A 20,082-nucleotide genomic window follows, 5' to 3' on the forward strand; every position below is an offset into this window, starting at 1 on the left:
TAAATCAGGTCTTGTGCTAGTGGCTACAAAGATAAATACAAAAATATCATACTGTCCTTGCATCCCATGGCTTAATATTCTACTGATGCAAATATATGAATATAGCTTTTCAAGAGAATGAGAAGTGTTGGAGAACATTTTATAGAATTAAAGCAAACATATAAGATAAAGGATGGAAGAGATAAAGAAACATTATCATTAGTATTTTATTTTGCCCAGGACACTCTCCATTTGGGGGACCATAATCAAAATTAAGAAGCTGTGATGTCATTGGTGAGGCCGTGTTTTGAGTGGGCTACAGGAATCACCCTTTTCACATGATTATGTGGACGAGCTAAGCCAAATTATGTAGAATCCATAAGCTGGATGAGTACTTAGACAATTCTTAAACTTTAATTGTTTTTAAAAAGAAGAAATTGAGATTCAGAAAGAGGAGATACTTGCCCAAGGCCTTGTAACAAGTAAATTATCCTCCCAGATGGTATCCCAGGTCTTTTTAGTCTGAGTCAGCATCTGTATGAGGCCCCTAGGATGTCTGAGAGCTTTAGTAGATAGGCTTGGCAATAGATTAATCACCAAGTGTCTATTTTACACACACACACACACACACACACACACACACACACACACACACACACACACGAGATGAGATATATGGCAGTAGGCCAAGAAAGTACATGCTTCCTTCCAAGAGTCACGGGGGCTTTGGCATTAGCTGACTTGATCATTCTTCCCCCAGTAGACATAGCTGCCATGCCCAGATGATACAGTGGTTCACGCCCACTTTGGAAGGAAGGACACACATCTAGCGTGTGTCTGGAGGTGGCCCAGAATACTTCCCCTGAGCAGCTTTCCAAATAGTAAGGATGCTTGATCAATGGCCTTAAGAAGGGAGTTCAAGTGCTCGCTGTAAAGTATCTTGGCAAAGGATTAGCAGTGGACTAAACAGTGTGTCTTCCAAATGGACTGATAAGCACATTTATTTAATTTCCATTGAGTTCTTACAATTTATTTTTGTATTTGAGTGTGTGTGTGTGTGTGTGTGTGTGTGTGTGTGTGTGTGTGTGTCCGAGGTTGATTCTTGGGACTTGGTTCTCTCCTTCTACCGTGTGAGTTCCAGGCATCACACTTAGGTTGTAGGCTTGGCAACAAGCACCTTTACCCACGAAACCATCTTGCTGGGCCTCCATTAACTCCTTGAAAAGTGCCAGGGATGTGGTGTGGAGGCAATGCAGTGATCTAGAGGGAAGGACCATCTTCCAGTCCTCACTGCAGCCCACGTAGCCTCGCCTTCTACCACACCCATCCTGAACCCCACCTTTCTCATCTGAAGATAAAAGGACTACACTTTGGTCAATCTCTTGACCAAACAAGAGTTTCTCTCTCCCCACACGGAAACAGCATCTATCTCCTTCACTCACAGCGAGAGCCTCATGACCCTTTGGACCACTAATGCCATTATCATCAGTGACTCCACCTTCAAGCCAAGGATGTCTTCGTTGACATCTGAGGAGCTCTCGGGTATTGAGAGGCCCTTGGGAAATTAGTTCATTCAGCTCCTGTTATGCTTACGGCCTCAGTTCAAATTATTGTCACTTGTGTTTGATACCAAGGGTCCTCACTGTATAGAAGCGAATGCGTTTACAATTCAGGGTAGATTTGCTCATATTCCCATTGTAGGAGCTGTACAGGAACATTCTATAATGTTTCTGATGATGGGCAGTCTCAGGAAGGCCTGGGAAATCTAGCTTCAACCGCAAAGCGGGTAACTGTGAACAAGCATACTCACGTTGACCTCCTGAGATCCTTGCCCTTCCTCTACACACTGAAAAGACGTCCACCCTGACGTACTATAGGACATTAAGATATTCCAAGAATAGCTCAAAGGAAAGGGACAAGATGTTGCTTTGTCTCTCCAGTTTTCAGTCCACAATGGGGCTACAGGAGGCGGGGCAGAAGAGAAGGTTCTAGTGACCCTCCCCTCCTATGATACCACTTCTGCTGTACCCCAAACTTTCATATTCCATTTGTCAAAACAAAACACAGCAACAAAACCCCCCAAAACAAAGCTGGGTGGCTCACCACACCTTCCGCAATCGTTGTTTTCATTCGCGATGACAACATATGTCAAAAGTAATTTAAGGAAGGAAATGCATACTGCATACTTTGGTTAGCAGTTTGAGCATAGAGTCCACTGTTGAAAGCACAGCAGCTGGAGTCTGAGGCAGCTGGTCACATTACACCAGCGGTTAGGAAACAAAGAAAGATGAGCATTGGTGCTCAGCTCGCCTTTGCCCCTTCACTCAGTCTGACATCCCAAGCCATGGAACGGTACTACTTACAGTCAGGTGGGGTCTTCCCACCCGGTGAACCCAGTTGGGAACATTCCTCACAGTTTGTCTCCAAGGTGATTTTAGATCCTGTCAGCCTCACAGTCAGTTTCAACCATCACACCTTCCTCCCTCTGTAAGGCGGGTTATGATGCGTGCTGTCACTGTCGCCTGTTATTTCTTTTAGTGGGCCTTACCCGCAATCTATGTTGATTACCGAGAATACCCTCTAACACCGCATGATTTTCTCCACAGAGTATTATGGGAAACACAACAGGGCCAGGCTTTCACAGTCATTACAGTCGTTTTCCTGGTCTTCTTCTCTGCCAGGCAGAGATAGTAATCAAGTTGTAACTACGTCAAAGGGTTGATTGAGGACTGACTGAGACAATGGGCAGTCTAGGCCACGTTTCCAGTAGGAATTATTTCTTAAAGCTATCCAGGTCACCTTCACGTACTGACTTAAGCATGTCACTTGTCTTGGCATGGCTTCCTAATATGTCTTTCACCCTGAATAAAGTGACCTTCCAATCCAAGCAGCTTTCTTCCTTCCCTTCTGCAGAGTGATTCCACCATGGTCTCAAGTCATCTGGCCACTCTGGAGACCCAGGGTTACTTGCCTCTTCTTATACACAGAGCCCGGGCTGGTAAGTGCATCCCAGTACTCCCAGGAAGGTCTAAGAACTTAGCTCACGTGGTTGTGCAAGGACCAGTCACTGTAGCCAGAGATGTGGACCGTGTTGTTGACATAAGGCCAGGCCAGTGTTCTACCTGATGGTGGTGGGGATCAGATCAGAAAGGAAAACCCAGAAGAAACGAGAGGCCAAGGGGAAAGGAGACAGGGTGAGCAGACATTGGGGATGAAAACAACATCTACCACACCTCTCACTTTTTTTGGATGAGAGACTGAGACCAGAGATGGAAAAGTTCACAAATGGTCCCATCCGTCTCACTCCCCATTAGCAGAAACCCCTCCACTCATGCCTTGTTCAGATCAACACACCCAGCACCAGCGACAATCAACGTGAACTCGGGGCAATCAGCTCCTCGCTAAGCTCTCCATGGTCTGCTTTGGATACATTGGATTTTAAATGCCCCCTCAGTTTCTGAGTCTAAGGGAAAGCTGGGACATCTCTAAGGATTTTGGCAGCCACAAGGATAACCTTCAGTTCTCTACCCTCCCCCCCCCCCCCGCCCCCTGCTCTTGGGGACTCCATAAGAACCAAGGAGCTCTTGCTACTTTTAAGAGGAAAAACTGCATTCTGATGTGCAAACATGCTCGCATATTCATGCACTCAAAATCTAATTTTAGCTGCAAGAAGCTTCATTTTAAGATGTTCACATAATTAAGCAGTTTTCTTCCCAGGGCCCGGGAGCCTGTCTATTCTTCTCTCTCATTTACACATCACTAAGATTATCAGAATGTGTTTTAGTTCTTTAAAATGATATATTTTGGTTTTTCCAAATTGATCCACAACAGGAGATAAAAATCCATGAAAATTACATGTTTTAAACACAGGTTGTGCCACTTCACAGCCTTGCTACTAGAGTTGGGATCTGTAGACAGGGTTTTGCTGTTTCGTTCTAATTGGGTCCTGATGCAGTTGTCACACGCCTGCTTTCCAGACAGATTGGATTTTCTGATTTAGCTGGTGGGTATGGCAGCATCCTCCCTACTGAGAAGCTGAGAGCTACAGATGAGTCAAATGGACTTCTCCAAAAACAGCGGGCAGATTCAGGCTCCTAACGGGGTACGGTTGAAGGTCGGCCATTACCACAAGATCTTTGCACTCTTTTATTCTTGGAACACAGTGAACCTCCAGGCCATGTTAGCCAGCGGCACTCCATCTAAAAGGAGGCAAGGCCTTTGGGTACCTGGGAGATGTGAATATATCACCCCAACTACCCAGTCATACTCTCTGAGACTGCTACTTACCCAGACTCCTGGGATGGTAGGGGAAGCCTAGGGTGACTGCAGACCCTGTCAGGTCGCCCTCCACACTTTGCCCTTCTAAATCGTACTTTGGGGATCTATTGGATGGTCAGTGACATCTCAGGATGAAGCTAGCTCCCTGCTCTCCAAAGTTTGACATCATGTCTGTTACTTGAGACTCTGGGATGCAGGTGTTTCCTGGCTCCCCTTCAAGGCATCATGGACACTCCCAAGGTGGGGCCTCAAATGCTCCTTCAGAGTGGACCATGGAGCTATCCCAGTCCACTCATACTGTTGGAGACTCCAGCCTCCCAAATTTATGCTGAACTGAGTGATGTTGAGGGAGGGCGAAGAATAGGTTCCTTAGATTTGGTCTTTGCATGGTGCCTCCAAGATCCTGTATATTGTATTTGTGTGACTTTAGAAAGTTATTTCCTTTGACTAATTCATCCCTCTACCCTGTCTTCAAACCCCAAACTCTGTCTTCCGTGTGATCCATTTTGTTGGCAAGGCTTTCTACTGAGCTTTTTATTTGATTTATTGATTTTTTTTTCCATTTCCAGTTTGGTTTCCTTTTAATTTCTATCTATTCATTGAATTCTACTTTCATATTCTAAATTTTCTTCTTTACTTCATTCAGTGGTTCCTCCCCCCTCGACACTTCAAATGCTTTATTGTTATATCTTTGAGTTCATTTGGGTGTTTATCGTTTTGAACATATTTATAACTGTCCTTTTGAACTCTGTGTCTTGTGTTGTTTCCTTACGTTGTTCTCATTAGGGATGAATACTATGGGTTGGCAATTCTTGTGGTGAACAAATTGTCTTAGCTCTTGTACTGCTTATGTTATTCCAGTGAAGCGGGCATCTGACGTTAGGTCAAAGGGTTGAATAATGCTGAGCCTAATAGCCAGGTTTTAAACAAAAACTCTAGTGGCAGGTATGGCGTTATCTCCTTATGCGTTGTTGGCCATTGTCTTCTTAGTTAGGGGTTCTATTGGTGTGATTAAAAAAAGCCACAAAAAACAATGGCAAAAAGCAACAGGAAGAAGGAAAAGGATTATTTCACCTTACAGTTTGTACATCCCTCACTTCGGGAGGCGAAAACTGGAGCAGAAGCCATAGAGGAGCGTTACTTACTGTCTTGCTCCTTCCAGCTTCCTCAGCCTGATTTCTCATATTCCCTCAGATCACATGCCCATGGATGGTAATGCCCCCAGTGACCTGGGTCCACTAAGAACAATCATTAATCAGGAAAATGCACTAAAGACTTGCCTACAGGAAAATCTGATTGGGCCATTTTCTAAGTTGAGATCATCTCTTCTAAAATGACTCTAGCTTGTGTCAAGTTGGCAAAGAGACTCACTAGGACAGTCATGGAGGCCCAAAGAGTAATGGGAACCCCAAATATAAGCCATCCCATTTGGGTGGCCACAGAACTAGTTGATTAGGCACCATTGCTACACACCAGCACAAAAATACAATAACAGACAGGACAGTGTTTCTCCACTAGAGCCTGGCAACCTTACCACAGCAGGTCTGAGTATTGCAATATAGCTGATGCACAAGAAAGAGACCTTAAAACAGCCTTTATGATCATGGTAGAGGTCCTTAAAGAGGGATAAAAAAGATACTACTGCGAAGATACAACACATCTTGGGTATAACATACAGATAAAATTAAACTGTAACTGAACTGGCAGCCTCTCCCAGGATGGCTAGCTTTCACAGTACTGTAAGGTGCCAGACAAGCTACCGAGGGAGAAAAGGCTTTGCCGTAGCTTCAGTTGTCAACTTGACGCTCCTGGGAAGAGGGAACTTCAATTCAGTTTCCCCCATAAGACTAGCCACATATGGCCACATCTATGGGGCATTTTCTTGATTGCTAATTGATGTGGGAGGGCCCAGGCCATGGTGGGTAGCACTACGCCTAGGCAGATGGGCCTGGGCTGTACAGGAGAGGTAACTGAGCAAGATTGGGAGAGTGCGTCAGTAAGCAGCATTCCTTCGTGGTCTCTACTTCCGTTCCTGCCCCGATTTCCCTCAGCGATGGACTGTAATCTGTAAGGCAAAGTAAGCTTTCTACCTCAAGTTACTTTTGGTCACTTTTGTTTACCATAGTGACAGAAAGGCAAACTAGGACACACACTGATGGTGTGCGCCGAGACCTCTGGCAAAACTATGGTCTTAACCTGTCAGACAATGTGTTCCCACTGGTACAATAACAGCATGACTGTTACGGGGGCAACTACACACTCTGTGCTTAGTTTTGAGGCTCAATTCATAGAAGGGAATCTACGTCTGGTATATTAAAAACCCAGGACTAGGGAGGTCTGAAGCTGCAGGAGAGGAACTTACAAGTGTTGCCGTGAAGGTGATGCAGAGGATGACTGCTTTCTAAATGTGTTTGTACTCATATGCAAGTGCCACTCTCAGCTTGGATTGGGGGAAATTACCTCTGAAAGGTGACGAATACAGAGACTATGGCTGCTCGAGATATTGAGAACCTAAGTGATGGTTACTTGCTCAGCCCTAAGGAAGAGGTTCAAGCCACCATCTCTAAGGATCAGAGAACAATTCAGAAGAGGAAATCGTAAGAATAGAAGAACTGCATGATGGGTAGAAGAACTAGAGAGCTATAAAACACTGTTTTATGGCCATGACACGGACAATGGAACCATGATCTCACAGCAGCAGTGGTTGCTTACAATAGGCCTGTGTAAGACCAGGCCTGTAAATAGTCGATCATAAATGGGGGCGGGGGGGGGGTCCTAATGGCTCCACTCTACTCTTCCCTGCTGAACAATGGGATACTGATGGATTCTGGGGAGAGGGCAGACATTGTCTTCAGTTGTATACTCACTGGTGAGCTCATCATTTTAAACCTGTGGTTTCACAGATGGCCCTGATTAAACTTAGTGGGTTACAAGGCAAAATAAAAAGACACAGATGCGGGAACAGGACTTGTAGGCAGGAGGTGGGGGTGCGATTAAAAAAGAATAGTTTCTTCAGGAAGGACACGGAAGTTTATGAGCAGATGTGCAGCCGGGGGAGGCAGTTCCATGGTAACACTACCACCTCATGTTCCCAGATAGGGGACCCCAAACCCATGGTCTAGCCAGGGAGCAGGTTGGGGCCTTCCTACGACATCCTCTCAACTGTCCACACAGCTCCTGCTTCTATACAGCTTTGCTTGGGTTGAGCATGTTACCCTGATGGCCTTCCTGGGGCAATACCCTCCACCCTGCCAGGGTCGCCCTGCATGGAGAAGCCCTCCAGAGTTCAGGCCCACCTTGCTCTTCATCCTTTCCCGGGCCCACCAATCCCTACCGCTTACTCCCACTCCTTGCTCCCAAACTATACCCACCTCTGAGCACGAGGCATGCAGCACAGGTAGCCCAAGAAAGCTGTGAGCATAAGCATTCGTTCTGGCCTCAGGCTGGGAGGCTGGGCTGGACGCTAAAGGGCTGTGAGAACAGAGTCCATTCCTACAAGCCTCCTCTGTTTTCACCTTCCACGCCTTCCTCCCACCGCATAGATAAAGGAGCCTGCACTTAGGGCTAACCCATCACTTCACAAGCACACCAGGGTCTCTCGGCCTCTGAACCTCCGCATTTGTGCGTGTGCAGCTCTCCACCAAACTGTCCTTCCCTTCTTAGTGGGACGGGGACGGGGACGGGGGTGGGGTTGGGGTTGGGGGGGCATTCTCATTCTAAACCACCTCAAGACTGCCATGAAGCATTCCCCGAAGACCCTGGAGATGTAGCTAAGTCTTTTTGAGACACATACATTCCTGTTTCTTGTTTTCCATGCCCCCTGGGACAACACCACACATGGTGAGATGGACAGGAAGGGGGCAAGGGGGAGTTCTAAAACCCATCTTCTCCCTGTGAGCAGCACAGAAGGCAGAGTGGGGGTGACTGGGGAAGACGATGTCAGCATCCTACTGGCCTCTGGTGAAAGAAAAGCACTGAGAATGGGAAGCAAAGTTGGCTACAGAAAAAAAATCCAGAGGGTGTGGCCGAGGCAGTGACATGGTAGCAGTGTCAGCGTAAATGCAGTATCAGGGAGGGCTCTGTCATCAGGGGACAGGCAGGGGTTTTGCCAAGCCTCTCCAAGGGACACATAGCATGGTTTTGGTGTAGCCCAGGGTAGCCTCAAATCCACTACATAGCTGAAGATGACCTTGAGCATTAGGTCCTACTGCTCCCACCTCTCAAGCCCTGAGACTGTAGGTGGGTTTCTCTATGCTTGGTCTGTGTGACCTCCACAAAGCAGGGGGCTACTAATGTGTACAGCAACTGGTCCTAGCGGCCCCTGAGAAACACCACCTAGGGCCTCTCATGCCCACCACAAACCCCTCCTGCTGGCACATGGCATCCCTTGGGTCAGGAGATTCCCTGGAGGCCAAGCCTCCATTCCATCCTCCTTGCAGGCAGGGTTTGAGATGTCTCAGCTTCCCAAGAGAGTTGGACGAAGCAGAAAGTGAAACATTGAGCTGCCCTGATATCGTTTGGCGGAAGCAGTAACAGGGCTGAACAGTGGTGGCTATCCTAACGTCAGCACGTGTGCTTGAAGGGGTGGGGTAGGCGCAGCAGTGGGCTCCATGCTGCCACTGTGTTACCAGTCCCATCTATGGAGAAGAGAGATGCATGGACACAGTGTTTCCAGTGCCGGGATGTCACCGCACACACGTTTATGGGATGTCTGACAAGCAGCCAGGGTCGTACAGTACCCATCAGCCAGTCTGTGAACTTCCATCCCCACAGTCCCAGTGTACTGCTCAGATCCACGATGTCTGCGCAGCATGGTATTCCAGATCCAAGGGTCCCGAAAAAGCCAGTTTGGGCCCAGCTGGACCCAGAAAGCCTAGGGCCTCCCAGAGCCTTGAGTGTGTTACACATGTGTATGTGTGAGGCAAGATAGCCAGTCTCTGTCAGCATACATCCTGGCACCTGTGTGTATGTGTCCATTTCTGACTGTGTGTGCAAAGCTGGGAGTGTCTGGCCCATCCTACTCAAGTGGCCTAGGCACATTAAAATGGGCACTGAGTGTGCGGGTGTAAGTGTGTCTGAGGATGTGTCCAGCAGGGAGTGCCCTGTGATGTGCATCTCTCTGGGTGGGCTTTGTGCTGCCCAGCATTCCCTGCACATGAAGCAGCACCAGCAAGAACTACCCTGCTGACCATGTGCCAGCCCCCATGCATCCCAGGGGTCTGTGGATCCGTGCACTAGAGCAGTGTTCAGCCCATTGGTGTAAGTGCATCTCAGCAGAAGCAGGGAGCCGGGGTGGGCCTATCATCTGGGCACATACTCCCTGGGCAGCCCTGTCCAGTTGTGATCACGCAAGGCCTGGTCCACTGTCCTGATGTAGCCGTTGATCAAGTCCTTCATCTCAGGGGTGAAGGGCTCCTGGTCATGTGGGCGCCGGCCACGGCGCCTGAAGCTGCCCTCTTTGTTGTTCTCCACACAGAGAAGCCGCTCCTCGCTCACGGACACGTTGAGGAAGGCCACCATCTCCCGCAGCGTGGGCACCAGGCTGCGCCGCAGCTCCTCGTAGTGCACCACCAGCAGCCGCTTCCCGTGCTTGAGCCAGTCTAGGACGTGTGAGGACCACCACGAGGCATAGCTATTCACAAAGTCCGGCCACTCTGGAGCAGGGAGAGAAGTTCTTGAGTCAGGGTTGCCTCCTGGGCTACTGGTTCTGTAGGGCCTGCCTAGGAGCGGGCGGGGGGGGGGGGGGGGGGGGGGAGGGGGGTGGGAGGAGGGGGTGCCGCCAGCTTTAGACCCCTCCTAGCCTGCGGCTGACCCGCTGGGGAGTCCAGTGTGAATAAAGGGCTCCTATCGGGTTAGACTCAGAAGAGTCTTAGGCTGCCTGGAACACAGCGAACTTTGGTACTAAATTAAGGTAAACACAGCCTGCCATGTGCCAAGTGAAAAACTGGATCTCTCCTGCACACTGTGAGTTCTTTGACCTTTGGGACCTATCCTGGACAGGGAGAAACGTGGGTGAGCCTGTGGGACCCAGGGCATGGTGACACAGCAAGATAAAAGAATCAGAATCAGGAGAAAACCCAAGCAACTCATCTCAAATCAGGAAACCAGGGCGATCTGACCGGATGCTTGCAACATACTGAAGTCCCTAGACCAACATGATGGTACGCATAGCAGGGTTTTGAAATGCTGATCTAGCTTAGATGAGGCCACGAGAGTGGGACCCTCGAGATGGGATTAGTGTCCCCACAAGGAGAGGGTCTCTGCCATGAGGCCATGGAGTGCTGCCTGAGAGCTTGGAGAAGGGCCTCATACAACACTGAGCCATTCTGCTTCTAGAACCATGAAGAACAAACACTATTATTTAAGTGTTTGCCCCCCCCTCACCCCGCCACCACCTGTGGGGCCTTGTTATGATAGCCCACGCTGACTAGGAAGCAGGCTCAAGACCCAGCACTGCCACTCACCACGCAGGCACCCTAGACAAATCAAGCTATATTCTGTGGGCTCATCTGGAAAGTTACGAGAATTTACAGTAATTTCCCCTTTCAGGATACATTAGAGTCGGCAAGGGCAGCCTAGACAGGACTGTCATGCTGAACTTTTGAGCACAGAGCAGGAATGCCCCATCTCTGAAAGGCATGCGAGTATGGCCTCATTTTATAAAGGAAGATCTAGTTGACTCCTGCAGAGGGGCCGACAGGGCCATGTGCATCTAGTGCTGTCTCAGGTCTGTGCAGGCTCTAGGCGATGACCTCATCACCCACCTGCGGGCGGATAGAGGAGATTCTTGGCCGGCCATCTGCATGGCAGTCATATAAAACACCACACTATGTGGACTGGGCAAGCTTAGGGAATATGAGGAAGAATTGAGTGCAGCCAGGCCCTTCCACAGCCAGGGATGTGTGTTCTGACCCTGCCTCACGTGGCAACACATGTCAGTCCCCTGCTCGGCCTATCCAACACTCACCTTTGCTCTTCCAGTTTCGGTCAGGGGCATAGCCCAGGTGTCCAGCGCATTTCCGGTTGAATTCAGCAACCAGGGACCGGTAGGGGTTCCGGATCAGCAGGATGGCAGAATCAAACATCTCGATTTCCCTCTGGCCACTCTCGTGGGTCTTCACACAGATGGTACGCCGGCTCCGCCAATGGTCCTTCTCACCCCTGAAGCCTGCTCGGGGGAACGAGAGGGTCTCTGTGGAGGAAGGCACCTTCGCTCTCATCTCACTTCCACAACCACACAGGGACTCATGACATCTGAGGGGTTTCCGAGGGAAATATATGGATGGGGACAGGAGAGGCCTCCACAGGAGGGACTCTAGCCTCAGGGAAAGTGTCTGAAGGTGTCTACCAGTCGGGACAATAATGTCCACATTTACAAGAGGCAAACTGTGTACTGCAGCCCACAGAGGTCAAACAGCAGGGTCCTGACTATAGACCCGGAAGGTGACAAACATGTCAGACTTTCCAGGGAGATCACTGCGGACGAGTATTGTAAAGAATCTTGCCCCTTGAGGCTCAGAGTAGGTGTGCAGCCTGCACAATATCACGCAGCATCCTCGTAACTACAGAGCTCTGTTCACCTGCCCTGGGGTGTTCCTGTAAAGCCCTATCTTCCAGCCACCTCTCCAGTGGGGACTAGAGTTAGTGGCTGACTCATGCCATGTCCTCTCATGGGCCCCTGGACAATTAGATGAGCAGAGAGTCTCTTCTACGGGCTCCAGGGCAGCTCTGGTGAAGGCCTCACCCACAGCATTTGAGGACAACCCTATTTCCATGAATGAAGAGTTGGGCCCCAGACCAGCATCTCTGATCCCTGCATCCTCCTCCCTTGGCTCCTGGGCAAAGCACTGTGCACTCAGAACCCAAGTGACGACTGGCTGATGAGACCAGACTGGACTCACTGGTCCCCAGAGGCACAGGATTCCTTAAGTCCTGTGGCTCCTTGTGTGGGACTCTGGCTCAGTGATGGCTGGTGCTGTCAACTCCACAGATTGAACTCAGCTAGGAGACAAGGGAGGTGCACACCTGTGAGGGGTTACTGAGACCCTGGCTATGCCTGTGGTGGATTATCTTTGAAGGCGGCACCATTCCCTGAACTGGGGTCCTGAACCACGTAAAAGGAGGAAGCTGGCTGAGTACACACACTCATTGTTTCTCTTTTTCCTGCACCACAGATAGATAGAGCATGAGTGGGGTGGGTACCCCAGTCTCCTGCTCCCTTGACTTCCCTGATGGACCCCACCTCCAACTGTGAGCCAGATAAACCCTTCCTTCCTTGGGTTGCTTCTGCCAGGTTGTTTTGTACCACCAACAGGAAGAATACACAGGACAACAGTAGAGGGCTAGAAGCAGGCCCTGACTTAGAGGCTGCACACTAGAAGGTGGCGTGGCCCAAGTGCAGAGCCCAGGAGCTCAAGGGAGCAGAGCTGAAGAGACCACAAAGTGGGATGCTTTGGAAGGCTTTCTTTCTGGGAAGATGCTGCCTGGAGTGCCTAGCCCACAGGTCAGCCTCGCCCAGGACTCCCCGCCCAGAGAACAGGCTCTGTAAATCTCCACAAGCTTGTCTTCGAGTTTTGGAAACAAGAGTCCAGATGCCCCCTCAGGCTGTAGTTGCAAAAACATCCTTATCTGCAGTGGCAGCAGGACTTCCCCAGTGCCTGGAAAATGCAACGTTCAAACCCCAAAGTGGGGGTTACCAACCAAAGCTCGCTACTGCCAAATACCACAAGCCTTTGCATTGGTTGATCTTACCAAACAGGCTATGGAAGGCGCCACAAAAAGGCACCTAGGAAGGGATGATTCACACAACGACTAAATGAATGTCAGGCTGCAGTACTGAAACTGGCTAGTACCTCATTGGCCACCTATCTGCATGTATACACAGGCAGCTGGTACAGGCCTTCTAGGCAAACACTGTAGGTCACTGCAGCCTGAACACAGGGGCCAGCCAGAGAAAGCAGGATCTTGTGCTTAGCTGGCACTGACTGCCCCTCCCCCACCCCCGCCCACATCTGCAGGCGCCTTAGCGTATCTAGAAGATGGGCTGGGACACTTATGCACAACCAGTCTGAGCACTTGCTGCCAAACACAGGCGCATCTGCTCCTTTAGGTTGTTTTTTGTTTCTGACAGTCCAGGCTTTTTAGCAAAACAAACTCTGGGCTAAGAAGCCCAGCACAAGCAATGCTGTGCCACTTGACAAGTGACAAATACATTTTTTTGCCAAATTTAGATGCCACTTGACTTGTCTGAGCGTCTTTGCTCTTCAGCAGCATGCAGGCTTGGGCCGTTTAAATTAATTTATTCAGCATAACGAGGCCTCTTATTTCTACAAGGGAAAGATTAGGAAACATAAAGTTCTTGGCCATTTCTGGACCAATTTTTATAAAGTGCATTTAAAAAAAATGATGATGATGAGCTACTCTTTTTCCTGGAAAAAAAGAGGAATAAACAAATTAACTTTTGCCTTAATGACTCAGCGTTGGGGGCGGGGGTTTGGGGAAATTCTAGCGCTCCGAGGAGGGCTGGTTTGCGAGGGGACAGGACGGGGCTGCCTCTTCTCCCTGTGCAAGCCTGGCTTACCCTTGTTGTACAGGGTTCCATCGAAGTAGTAGCTTCCCGTATAGAAGCCAGTGGCGTGCTCGATCAGGTGCCTTGCCCATGTGTTCCCAGCTCCCGGGAAGCTTGACAGAGCCACGAACACTTTAGACTTGTTGGGCAGAAACTTCCTGTCTGTGCACCGGGTGTCTGGAAAGTCCACAAGTCACCATGAAGTCACTGGCATCATGATCCCAGATCCATTGCTGGTCTCATGATAAGGCCGTCCATCCCTGGAGGCTGGGATTAGGGGTTCTGGGGGTGCTCATCACACTGTCTCTACGGGACACCTGAAGCCTCCTGGCATAACCCGGGGAACTCCAGACTCTGCTAGGGGCGGTGGACAGAGCTGTGTCCGGCCCCAACCATGTCACTGCAGTGCAGGGAAATCAGCTCGGCTGATGTGGGACCCGTCCCTCCCCAGGGCTGCTGGCAGAAGTACGAGTCGCTAGGGAACAAGCCCTGGAGGCACTGGACCACAGTGGAGACGCTTCTCCCTATGAGCTTGCCCTCACCATCAGTCCCTAAGCCCAGCAGAGGCCAATGTGATGATGCTCACCTCAGGGGGTGCCAGCACACGGGGGCTTCTGGGATCTAGTGGCCTTCCTGTGCCTCTGAGGCTTAACCCTTATTCCCCTGAGCCCCTCTGTCAGCTCATCCTCTCTGCCTCTTACACTACCATCCCCAGTGGCTCACATTTTCAAAAAAAAAAGCTTGGCCATACCCTACCTCTTTCCTCCCCTACACACTGGAAAGAGACAATCAGAATTCTACATACCCTGTACCCATGGCTGCCGAATAAGGCATACCTGTCCGTTCTAGCCCTAGGAGCTCTCTTGCCCCAGACCAGTGCCACAGCCCAGGAGCTACGCAGAGCTCACCTTGCACAGGCGTCTGGTAGACCTCACAGTAGCCAGGTAGCCCCTGAGCCTCTGGGGCCTGGCTGCACAATGTTCCATCCACAGCATCCCGAAGGCTGAACTGTGGGGTAGGGTAGGCACAGTAGCAGTCCCAGCCCCGGAGGATTGCCAGAGGAAACTCCTGCAGGAAAGGAGAGGAGGAACGGAACGTGAGGTGAGGGAGTGAGTGGCTTGTCCCTGCAGCTCAGACGCGAGTTGGTCCCTGTGGAGGCGCTGCCACTCACACAGGGATGACCACCAGACTCTGTGTCCAAACCTGGGATAGTCACAGGTGCGAGATGTGACTTCTGCCCTGCAGAGAGTGAATGGTGACAGGCCCACAGTCACCACACTGTGTGAGATGCACCATGGAGGAGGTGACCGAAGCACAGAAACCTGGGCAGATCCTAGACCTGGGCCCAGGGTGTAGTTAGGCACCTGGCGGGAGTGTTAAGGTGGGTGAGGGCAGCAAGCCAGCTCTGCGGCCACAGGGCAGCTCGGGGTGTGGTGTTCCACACTGTCAGACATCAGACCTTCAGCCCTGAGAGGGAGCGTAACTCCCTTGGCCAGCTATGCCCCCAAGAAAAGGACAAAAAGCCGACGATCCTTGGCCTAGAGGTCCCACAGCAGTGGGGACAGATTTCTACAGGTATTTTTTTTCTCCATAGTTGAAGAGTAGAGAAACATGCTCAGACGATTGGGGTTTTCTGAAAAGTCTCCATGAGGCAAACAGACTGGACATACCCTCTTTTGGGGGCCCAGACAGCTCTCAAGTGGGTTCTGGTTCACCTTTGGGGTGTCCACATCATACAGCAGAAAGAGCATCATGAAGACCTGGCTGGGATTTCTGGCTCACTTGTCCAACGATGGGCGAGACGCTTAACCACTAAGAACCTCACCATTGGTAAAGCAATAAAATCCACCCTGGAGGCCGACAGCTAGATGAGCCACGCCCCAGTGGTTCAGCTTGGCGCCTGGCATCGAGCAGGCATCCCACATAGGAACGGGCCACCTTCGGCTTCCTTACCCCTCTGAGTGTTAACTGCAGCTCATTCAAAAAAATGCACCCACTTCCCTCACACGTGTCTGTGAGCACCCACTATGTGCCAAGCAGTAGGTGGGACACTCAGCCCCACCCTCACGTCTCTGAAGGGGAGCAGCAGGCCTCTTAGGCACAGAGCCTGTGTAACAGAGAGAGGCAGAGTGGGTGGAGGATGGTGCTTGCTGAGAAGGGAGCCGTTCCACAAACCTTTTTATTTTTTTATTTTTTGCCCACAGCAAGAAATCTCATAAATAAATAAGGAAAATCAATAGCGTTTTCCGTGCGTGGCTTGGTAAAGCTGAGGAGCTATGCACTCCTGTTAGACAAGAGACAGTGTCGCAGTCAGGGGAGGTGAAGGGGAAACCGGGGCACACAGGCAGGAAGACGCGCTGGCTGCTGACCCCCACGGCTGAGTAGACCATCTCTTCTGAGCCAGGAACCCCTCACTCCCCCACCTCTCCCACCCTTCTTCATAATAATGGCACTGTACCCACTAGCACAGGGGGCTGACAGGGTCCACTGTGTCTACAGGTAGAGTTCACACATGGCTCCCACACTGCTTTACAGATAAGTCCCTCTGGGGGGCCTGACTTTCACCACAACTCAGCCAGCTTCTCTGGAAGCAAGATTCCCTGTGGGTGTGAACTGGTGAAAAGTGGTGCAGCTTCTGAAGTTTCAGCCATCCCCTCTTCACCACACTGGTGTCCTGTCTTGGGCTTTATCCCAGCAGGGGCTCCCAGCCTCTTCCTGCCCGCCCCCCCCCCACCAGGTTGCCCTTTGGAATGACATAATGGGGCAGTGGTGAGTTGCTCATTCTAGGACACACAGGCTGTGATGGTGGTCTCAGAGCAAGACCTTACTTAGAAATGGGGTCTTTATAGAGTTAACTAAAAGGAAGCCATTAAGCTGGGATGGTCCTTCATTGTGACTCATGTCCTCAGAGGAACAGCAGGCCATGGCAAGCATCTAAGAACACTGGGAGATACAGGCCAAGGAGAGAGATTTTAGGAGAAACCAAGGCTGCTGGTACTTCCACCTGTGGTCCCAGCTTTAGATTCCAAAACTATGTGAAGGTTAAAATCTGCCCAGCCTGTGGTGCTGATGCAGTGGCCTGGTTCAGCTATTGAATCAGGCTATTGAGCCAGGCTCTGACCCCAGGGCCTTTGCACCCGCTATGCCTGGAATGTTGAATGTTCTTCCCCACACGCCCTCTCTCACTTTCTTCCAGCTACCATCTCAGGGAGGACTCCTCTGCCTACCCCTTTCTAAACTGCACTGCCCTCCCACCTTGCCCTTTGCTGGGCACGAATACTGTCCAGAGCTAAACAGAGAATTCTCAACAGAGGAATACAGAATGGCTGAGAAACACTTAAAGAAATGCTCAACATCCTTACTCATCAGAGAAATGCAAATCCAAATGACTCTGAGATTCCATCTTACACCCATCAGAGTGGCTAAGATCAAAACCTCAAGTGACAGCACATACTGGTGAGCATGTGGAGAAAGGGGAACACTCCTTCATTGCTGGTGGAAGTGCAAACTTATACAGCCACTTTGGAAATCAATCTGGTGCTTTCTCAGAAAATTGTGAACAGGGCTACCTCAAGACCCAGCTATTCCACTTCTTGGAATATACCTGAAAGATGCTCCACCACACAACAAGGACATATGCTCAACCATGTTCATAACAGCCTTATTTGTAATAGCCATATTCTGAAAACAACCCAGATGTCCATCAGTCGAAGAATGGATAAAGAAACGGTGGTACATTTACACTATGGAATACTACTCATTATTAAAAACAAGGAAATCTTGAAATTTGCAGGCAAATGGATGGAACAAGAAATGATCATGCTGAGTTAACCCAGACCCAGGAAGACACACATGGTATATACTCACTTATAATTGGATACTAGTCCAACATGGATGTCCTCTGAGAGCCTTCACTCATCAGGGGATGGGGACAGATGCTGGATTTTGCTACTGGGACTCCCGGTGAGAATTTTATGGAAGAATGGGGAAACAGAAGGACCCAGAGTATCTAGGAACCCTAAGGCAGGTGGATCTGGACCCCAGGGGGGACTGCACAAACTGCTGTACCAACCAAGGACAATGCATGCAGTAATCCTAGAACCCCTATTCATATCTAGCCAATGGACAGCACATTCTCCACAGTTGTGTGGAGAGCAGGGACCAACTCTGACATGAACTCTGATGCCCCCTATCTGACCACTTCCCCTTGGTGGGGAGGCCTGGTGGCACTCAGAGGAAGGGTAAGCAGGTTATCCAGATGAGACCTGATAGTCTGTGATCATATGGTGGGACAGGAGGTCCCCTTCTGTCACAGGTCTAGGGGAGGGGAATAGGGTGAAAGAGGGAGGGAAGAAAGGGGGAACGGGAAGATACAAGTGAGGGGATAACAATTGGGATGTAATCTGAATAAATTATTTTAAACATTAAAAATTAAAAAAAAAAGTTCCCGGTGAAATGCTCTGATCCCAAATGCACAGCTTGGTCGGCTCTGCTGAGCACACACTGAGACAGGCAACACTCCACCCACTTAGAGGTCCTTCCTCCAACATCGCTGCCGCCCTCAACCCCAGCAACCGCTCTGTCCTGCTTCCTCCAAACACCGCAGATCAGCGGATCTATTCTCGAGTGTCATATAAATAGAGCCGCTGGGTGTGTAATTTTTCGAGCCTGGCTTCTTCCATTCAGAAAACCATTTGCTTAATCTGTCCCCATTGCTTTACACATCGGTAGCGCATCCTTCTCACCATCATGTAGGATTCGCACACGTGGATAGACCATGTGCTGCCCAATTCACTTTTTTTCTGATGGCCGTCTGAGCTGTTTCCAGTTTTTAGCCACTGTGAATAAAGCCGCTTTGGAACATCTACAGGTTTGATTGTCTCATGTGCAAAAACACTTACCCTTCCTGAATTGCTCTTTACCGCTGTACTCACCAACCCCCACAGCATACTGTATATTTTATTTTTAGTTTCATTTTTAGTTTTAGTTTGTTGTTTGCCCCATTCACAAGAATGTAAACAAGGAAGGGATTTCTGTGTCCTATGTGTGGCCACATCCTCGGGGTCTAAAACAGTGTCCAGTGTGTGGCACATGTTTTAGTAAGTGTTTCATAAATGAACAAGTAAATGAATGAACGAACAAACATCCTTTCTAGATTCCTACCACCATCAAAAGCTATTGGCAACAAACCATGCCATAGTCTGCTGGCCAAGGTCACAAGCATGGGAGGGTGTGAGGGAGGAGAAAGTGGCCACATCAGGGCAAGCCCTCCCAGGGCCCTGCTATCCTGAGATTCTTGCTGAGGCCAACAGTCTTTACAGCCTGAGTGTCCTGCTGAGGCCTGTGGGCTCCTGGCTCTCCCCAGTGGCACTGGTGCTGAGGCTGACTTCCGTTCCCATATCCCAGGGCTGCCCATCTCATGTGCCCACTGCTCCCACCCAGTGACCTGAACCTTTCTGCTTCCCTGAGTGAATTAAACCATCAAGTTTCTGGGTGTTTGCAGAGCAATGCGAGAGCTGCAGACAGTAATGCAGTTTTATTTACAACATAACCGCCTCGGCGACATCACTGGATTCTGAAAACACAGAACAATTTTCAGCCCCGTGGGATTTTTGAGGACACGATCTCCATAAACATTAAATATTGATGAATCTTATCTTTCTGCCAACTCCCTAGTTCTCCCATGCCCCTGCCCCCACTCCAACCTTCAATGAGAGAAAAAGACGGAGGGAAACAGAGGTGGGAGTTGAAAAAGGCCAGGCAGAAAGGGCAAGCAGAAAGCCAGAGCACAGCGTGCAGAGCACAGTGTGGGTCTGTTGGAATCAAGCAGAGTTGGAGAGCTAGCTAGGCCTGCGTCCCAGGACAAGGATGGACACACTGCATGGCCTTGATCCTGAACCCCCGTGCATGAGCTAAGGTGCCCAGGATGGGGACTCAGGAAGGAGTGGGCATCAGGCAAGGCCCAGGTCTCGAGACAGAAAAGGGTCTGCGGTTTGCAGGGAGCCGTGAACCAAGCGTGGCCTGTGGCTGTGTTTATCTCTATTCTAGGGTGCCCTTCAGAGAGTACTCAACCGCTGTGAAGGTGGGTGTGCGGGGAAGGCTCAAAGAACAAGGCAGAGGCTTTCCTGCAAGACATCCAGCACCTTCTCTGCATAAGGCTCTCACTTCACGGAGCCCTGCCACACATCCAGGCTCAGGGTGCTGGCAGCCCGTCCTATGGGCACAGGACAAGTTTGAGAAGACCTGAGTCCATGGGA

At 50.1% G+C, this 20,082-nt stretch overlaps 1 protein-coding gene across 5 annotated transcripts in view; it reads right to left on the minus strand.

Annotated features, from left to right (window-relative positions):
* Positions 1-1,006: 1,006 nt before the first annotated feature.
* Positions 1,007-20,082, minus strand: part of WSCD1 (WSC domain containing 1) — a 50,746-nt gene continuing 31,670 nt past the window's right edge. For all 5 annotated transcript variants that reach the window (XM_084763323.1, XM_084763324.1, XM_084763325.1 and 2 more), the window contains exons 6-9: positions 14,734-14,893; positions 13,838-14,002; positions 11,225-11,425; positions 1,007-9,911 (exon numbers count right to left, since the gene is read on the minus strand). In XM_084763323.1, the coding sequence (XP_084619449.1) occupies positions 9,559-9,911; positions 11,225-11,425; positions 13,838-14,002; positions 14,734-14,893 (879 nt within the window). In that variant the 3' untranslated portion in view covers positions 1,007-9,558. The remainder of the gene's footprint in view (positions 9,912-11,224; positions 11,426-13,837; positions 14,003-14,733; positions 14,894-20,082) is intronic.

Source organism: Acomys minous (assembly GCF_964271855.1).
Source record: "Acomys minous genome assembly, chromosome: 16".
Taxonomy (NCBI): domain Eukaryota; kingdom Metazoa; phylum Chordata; class Mammalia; order Rodentia; family Muridae; genus Acomys; species Acomys minous.